The sequence below is a fragment of the Coturnix japonica genome, chromosome 15, assembly GCF_054131305.1.
Source record: "Coturnix japonica strain WE chromosome 15, WE-NBRP24, whole genome shotgun sequence".
Classification (NCBI taxonomy): domain Eukaryota; kingdom Metazoa; phylum Chordata; class Aves; order Galliformes; family Phasianidae; genus Coturnix; species Coturnix japonica.
The window spans coordinates 10,547,951-10,554,154 of NC_140677.1; the positions used below are offsets into that span (position 1 = coordinate 10,547,951).

Consider the following 6,204-nt stretch of genomic DNA (forward strand, 5'->3'; position numbering starts at 1 on the left):
GTGTGTGTCAGGTTGTGGGTGTGGGAATGAATGGATCTGGGGGTGATCATGGAGGAGTCTGCACCTGATTTGGAGTACTGCTGTTGTGAACTGTGTCTGAATGCCTCTCTTGTCACATAACATAGCATAGTCCAGGAGTGTGGTACAGAAATGTAACCTTCCTGATGTATCACATGCATTTTCATATTTTCCTTGGTTGATTTCAGAAGTAAAGTTGCCTGTTCATTTTTTCCAGACACGCTGCATTGTGTAGTTGAGCTGTTTGGTCATGTATGTTCTTGTTTGTTTGTTTTTTAACAGGTGGGCTGAAGCCAGAGACCAAGACGCTTCTCAGTGCTGCCTCCAAGAAAAAATCGAAGGCAGGGAAGGCGGATACAAACAAAGAGGATGAAAGCAGCAAGAATGATTCGACCCAACCTGTTACCATCACTCTTCTTTTTAAAAGATACGTCTTTGACACACAGAAGAAAATGATTCAATCCTGAGGAAGCAAAGAGACCTCCAAACCCACCAGAAGGACCAGACTCTGGAGTGAATTCAGATGGAATGTGTTCCTTGCCTGGGTGCATTAGACCTGTTCCTTCCTTGCAGAGCTTTGAAGCTCCTGCTGTGACTCTGTGTTCACTTTTGAAACCCCCCTCAATCTGCTTTTATTCTGTTAAGATCTAGTTATCTTGTCTTGATGAGGTGAATTTTTACGGCCTTTTTAAGAATGCCACCTGCCAAATGGCAGCGTTGGGGTGTGCATTCTAATAGCAGTGCTTTTCTACTGAGTTGTTTCAAGGTTTCATGTAATCTGAAAGTTTGCCATCAATACTGATTTAAATGCAGTCAAGATGTAAATTTCGTGTGACTTGCAAAGTGAAGCTGATTTGCCTGGGTTCTCTTCCCCAAGTGAAGTGAGGGACAAAAAGCACGTGATATAATAGGTGGAACCTAGAATGGATATTTCAGATTCCTTCAGCTGCAACTATGTAAGATGTTATCTGAGAGTTGGTATGGATCTTTGTTATAAATGATTTCTATCTAGAAATGTTTTTCGTATTAAACATAATGATGCATATAACTGAAAGTCCTAATTGTTCTGTCTGCTGTTCCAAAGGTTCAGAACCTATTTTTGGTGACTTTTTTCTATAGCTTTTTTGAATTTCCTGCTGTTTCTGTGTTGAATTCCGGAATTCTTTTTATTTTCTTCTTTTTTATTCTTCTTCTTTTTTTTTTTTTTTTTTTGTAACCTAAATGCCTTTTTGTGTTCGACAGAAGAAGTTGCCTCTGGAAATAGTCAGGGGCTTTCTTTCATTAAAATAATGGTAGAAGATTGCAGCATAAAGCTTGTAAAATGAATATCTCCAAGATGCTTTAGAAACCATTAGTTGTTTAATAGGGATTTCATGGCTGCTTTAGTTCTTCCTCTGGATTTCATGTCCTACAGAGGAGAGAGAGCACTGGCAGTATCCCTTCTTTCTTATTTAGAAATCACAAAACATCGTAATGTAAAAACTAACAGTAATTCCTCAGGGATGGAAGCCTTCAACAGAAATTGGACTCTGGGTCTGGCAGCACGGAAGGTACTAGTTCCTGTATGCTCAACACAACGAGTACCTGTTGATGTGGCACCTTCAGTGGAGCCAGCCATGGGCAATGGTGTGAGTTAGATGTACATGGAATAACGCAATGGTAACGGGTCATTTTGCTTATTTATCTAAGTGTTATTAATCAAATACCCATTGTTGGGCATGAATCCATTTTACTAACATAATCCTATTTTTTCCTCCTTTTTCACTTCCTTTTAATATCCAGGCAACCAAAGTGGGCAGAAACGGCAAAGATCTCAGCTATTGTGTGAAGGTGTTTACAACTGGATAGCGCTGAGACGAGGCAAGTCAGGTGTTCAAACTGGGTTGATGGTGCCCCTTTAAATCAGAACAGAATTAGTGCTTTGTGGAATAATCCCAAACAGTTTCTGCTGAGTGAGTCCCAGCAAAGCTTTAGCACATCCCATAAGATTATGGGGTATGCTTTCAGTGTGATCCCAGAGGAATTAGGCAGACAACTTCAGCTATGGCTTAACGTGGCTTGTGCTGCCAGCCTTGCTGGAAAATGTGTCCTTCTATAATGAAAAAAAAAATGCATTTCACACCTCTGTCACCTCTCCTTCCCTATTTCTCTTCTTTTCCCAGACACCCCTAAAGGCAGTCTTTCGAAAGAATATTTTTTGTTATCTTTCTATTTAAGCCTTTATCAAATCCTGTTTTGTACCCTGCGCTGTTGCTTCTGCTTAAGATACTGCAGCGATGGAAGCTGGAGAAACAGATGACATAGAAGGGATGCCATTATTGCCATACTATGTTAGCCTAAGAATTACTGGGTATTAAAAAGCCTCTCTAATAAAACAAAAAAACAAAAAAAAACAAAAAACAAAAGTGAATTATGAGGGAATTTGTTTTTATCTGTATAGATTAATGTCCTTGCCAAATTTTAAATGAGTAAATAAATTCCTCTAACTCTGCTTAGAGTTTTGGAAAGAAAAGGATGCGCATCCTGTAAAGTATCCTGCTGTAGGATATCGTTGGCTGCTCAGAGGTTGCTGGTCTTGCCTTACAAATGAGAAAGACCAAGACCTGTAAGTGTATTACTGAGCAGTTCTGGAGAGGAGGCCTGATGTCAGCAGTACAGTGGCACGTGTATTTTTAGAAGGCGTTATCTGATTGTTTTCCCCTCTCTGTTGCTGACCGTCCATAGCAGCCTCAGTGAGTCAATCGTTACACAGCTTGATGTGTTTGAAAACTCTTTAGTGCTGCGTGCTGACAGCTCTGCAGCTCTCTGCTTGGCTCCTCACCAGTCATTCGGTGTGGAGTGTCCCACGGTTTTATTTGCTTGGGGCGTTCCAAGGCAGTGAGCAGCAGCACCTTTTGCAGAGCTGTGCCTCCATCCCTTTCTCCAGTCTTTAGTAATGCATGTTTTTTTAACCTGTACCCCAACCTTTTCTGTCATCTCCTGTCTAGAACGCTTACTTGGCATCATTGTTCCATCCCTTCAGTCCAAGATCTGCCTCCCTCCTCCCTGCTCCTATTTCCAGGCATTTTACTTCTCCCACTTCTGCCTCTGGAGAAGAAGGCAGAAATGCGAGCAGCGCGTATACCATAAAAACCTCATGTGAGTACCTTCACCTGCCACCACTTTCTGCCCCGGTGCTTTGTAATCCTCTGCATAAAGCCCCTCATTTTGCTCCCCTGGCAGAGATCTGTGTAGGATGGAATGCTGCAGAGGTATCTGGCGGAGGCTGTTTGGGTTTTTTTTCCCCCAGCTTTAATTCTAAAAGGAGAACTTATATGTGCCTAAGAACTTTGATTATAATGTGCTGTTACTGCAGATCTCTGGCTGCTGTCCTGAGGCTGTTGGATACACACTCGAAAAAGGGTGAAATGGTGGAACAAAATGATTATGGGAAAATCAAAGCTTTTAAAGACATTTGTAGGATGAACAGATGTTCAAACATTCTTTTATTTGGTTTCCAGACAGACGTAGAGACTTACCTTTCATCCTCGTAATCAGTACATTATGCTGTAATTTGTAAAAATGGCATTAAAAAAATATTAACAGGGTCATATTGTGATCTGCTGACACTGTCATTAAGCCGTGAAGTTAAGTACGGCAAATGGGAACAGGGGTTAAATGTTGCAGAATGTACCGTATTGTCAGACTGCATTATAATGAATCCAAAATGGAATAAAGATGTAAGGAGGTTGTTTTATTTCTTTCCTTCTACGAAGGTTGTCAGTGCTGCAAAATTAGGAATTATGATGGTTGTGCAGATGTTCTGTGTGTAATACATCGCTGGGTTGTGTGGAGAGCAGCAGTGAGAAAAGCTTTGTTTTTCCAAGCCTGTTTTCTGCTTTTCCTCAGGATTCCTTTAGGTCCTGCAGTTTGCCTTGTGATCCTGCCAGAGGTCTCGAACTGAGAGGATCAGAGCATGCAGTCGTGGTGGCTGGGATTCAGTAGGTGGCATCCTTTGCTTGTGACCAAAACTGAATCTCCCCACTAAGAAACAGGGGATGTGCTGCCATCGATAATGAAGATTTCAGATTAAAATTTGCAAGCCATCTCTCAAAGAACAGTTTCTACTAAATACTGCAGAGCTTGTGGTTACTGGGGTAGAGCCATTAAGTGTTTGGAATGTCTTTTCCTCGCTTCCTGCCACGTGTGGCAATTCATTGCAGTGCCTGACCATGGAAGCAATGATGAGCCACTTGCTCTGGCAGGATACTTAGGGTGCATAGAGAAAGCATTTGGGGTGCTTGTAGGGCTGAGCAGCCATGGGGTGGCAGAGCAGGAGGAGAAGTTGCAGTGATGCTGTGTCCTCAAGCAGCCATGTTTTGCCCCAGGACAGGCTGCATTTCACTGCTGGGAGTGCAGGCTGTGTAGTTACATCTGTAAAGAGCTCTGAGTTCTTGTGAAATGAAGGATGAAAGGCAGCAGAGGAGTGATACTTATTAACAGTTTTAAAAACCTTTGGCATTTTCCTTCTGTTGCCATCCCCAGTGAGCTGAAGAGCTCTTTATTTATAAACACACGATCTTTTAACCAACTTATTAACTGAGTATATGAGCAGAATAATAGGGAGCTCACCTGCAGAGTGGGGAGCTGGGGGAGAACTGTAGGATTACATTCTGGTGAAGCCAACCTAGATGGTGGATGTCCAGAAAGAATTCAAGGCTTGGGAGGTTGGATTTAAGAAAGGTACTGAAGAAAGGGGAGCAGGAATCCCCACCAATTCTCCTATTGTTCTGCACAAAAATAGGCTAAAGGCATTGTTTGAATAGGAGTATAGCTTCACTACAGACACTGTGTATGAGTATGGTGGATACACTTGTTTGTTGTTGCCAGTACCAAAATAGGGCCTGTCCCACATCTGCCATGCAGAGCTGTTTTTATTTCCAGTTGTTAGTGGACTTTGTGTTTGGGATAGAATGTGTTTTCCATTTCTTAGCGCTACAGTTCTTTTATTTTTGTGTGAATGACTGCTTTTCCAGGACCAAGAATGAAACCTTGTTTTCCCCCATTAAGATGACTGTGTTGAGGTCTTGCTCAGTCCTGTATTTGTTGCAGTCCACGTTTCTTAACCAAAAGATAATTTGAGGTCTGGCTTGCAAGCTGCAAAACAAACCTGGTAGTGACTGAGGTGCCCACTAGCAGTATTGTGTTGGCTGAACTGGTGTGATTATTCATAATCCCTTAGGAATCTTCTGTTCATTAGCTCTAGAAGGTTCTGTTTAGACCAATTTCTCCTTTTCTTTGACTGAAAGTCCTGCAGTCGTTTTCTTGTTTTGGTTGCTCATTCCTAGATTTCTCAAGGGTCTCATTCACGTCAGTCAGATCCCATCCTCCTTGGACTGCAAAGCTGCTTTTATTAGGCTCTATATAGCCCTCACACAGATGTGTAGGAACCAGTTCTTTTATGCCACTTCTCTGTGAAAACTGATATTTTAGTGCCTCTAAATTCAACCTGACAATTAGGAGTAATCCATGTCCTCACAGTGAATTCATTCCCCAAAGTAGCATTCCATAAGGCCAAGCTGAAGACTAAGCTGAAACTTAGGCCCCATATGGTGTTTTTTTGCTGCAGTTTCTTTATTTTAAGCAAAACAAGCAGTCTGTCATTTTGTTTTTCTTAGATTTGATTACAGAGAAGCTTCAGCTGGACTCTGCACCCTCCATGCGAGAATACTGTCTTGTTACCTGGAAAGGCCAAGGTCTTTCAGCAGCTCTTCCAAACAACGTCAGATTACTCAAAGATTTTCCACATTGGTGCCCACCTGCTTGTCTAGCAAATATTGCTTTTCTCTGGTTGCTAAAATAGGCAGAAGGATAGCTCTGTCCAGAACTGTTGGCTTAAAATCCTAATAAGATCTGTTAGAGAGCAACAGAGACCACCTTCAATTTGTGGATAAGACTTGCTAATTTGCAACATTAGTTTTGGTGGTTAGTGTTGTGTTTTTTTTCCCCCCCTTAATTAGAAATTTTAATTACTGCATGCTGTGTATTAAGATGTTAAAGCTTTGACTGGCAGTTTGGAATTGCAGAAGGATCAGCTGTCTCTGTAGGGCTGTAGCACAGCAGGGATTAGCTTGCACCCTTCTGCCTGCAGGTGTGTTTTGTTTCTTTAGTCAAATCATCAGGAAATGTTCTTCATGGTAGCATTCG

General features: G+C 41.8%; 1 protein-coding gene across 6 annotated transcripts in view; it reads left to right on the forward strand.

The window, feature by feature from the left end:
• EEFSEC (eukaryotic elongation factor, selenocysteine-tRNA specific) overlaps positions 1-1,066 on the forward strand; it is a 103,774-nt gene extending 102,708 nt beyond the window's left edge. For all 6 annotated transcript variants that reach the window (XR_014934623.1, XR_014934626.1, XM_015875392.3 and 3 more), the window contains one exon: positions 301-1,066. Coding sequence is in view for 4 of the 6 variants with exons in the window: in XM_015875392.3 (XP_015730878.2) it covers positions 301-485 (185 nt within the window). In the remaining 2 variants the exon portion in view is untranslated. The remainder of the gene's footprint in view (positions 1-300) is intronic.
• Positions 1,067-6,204: the final 5,138 nt, after the last annotated feature.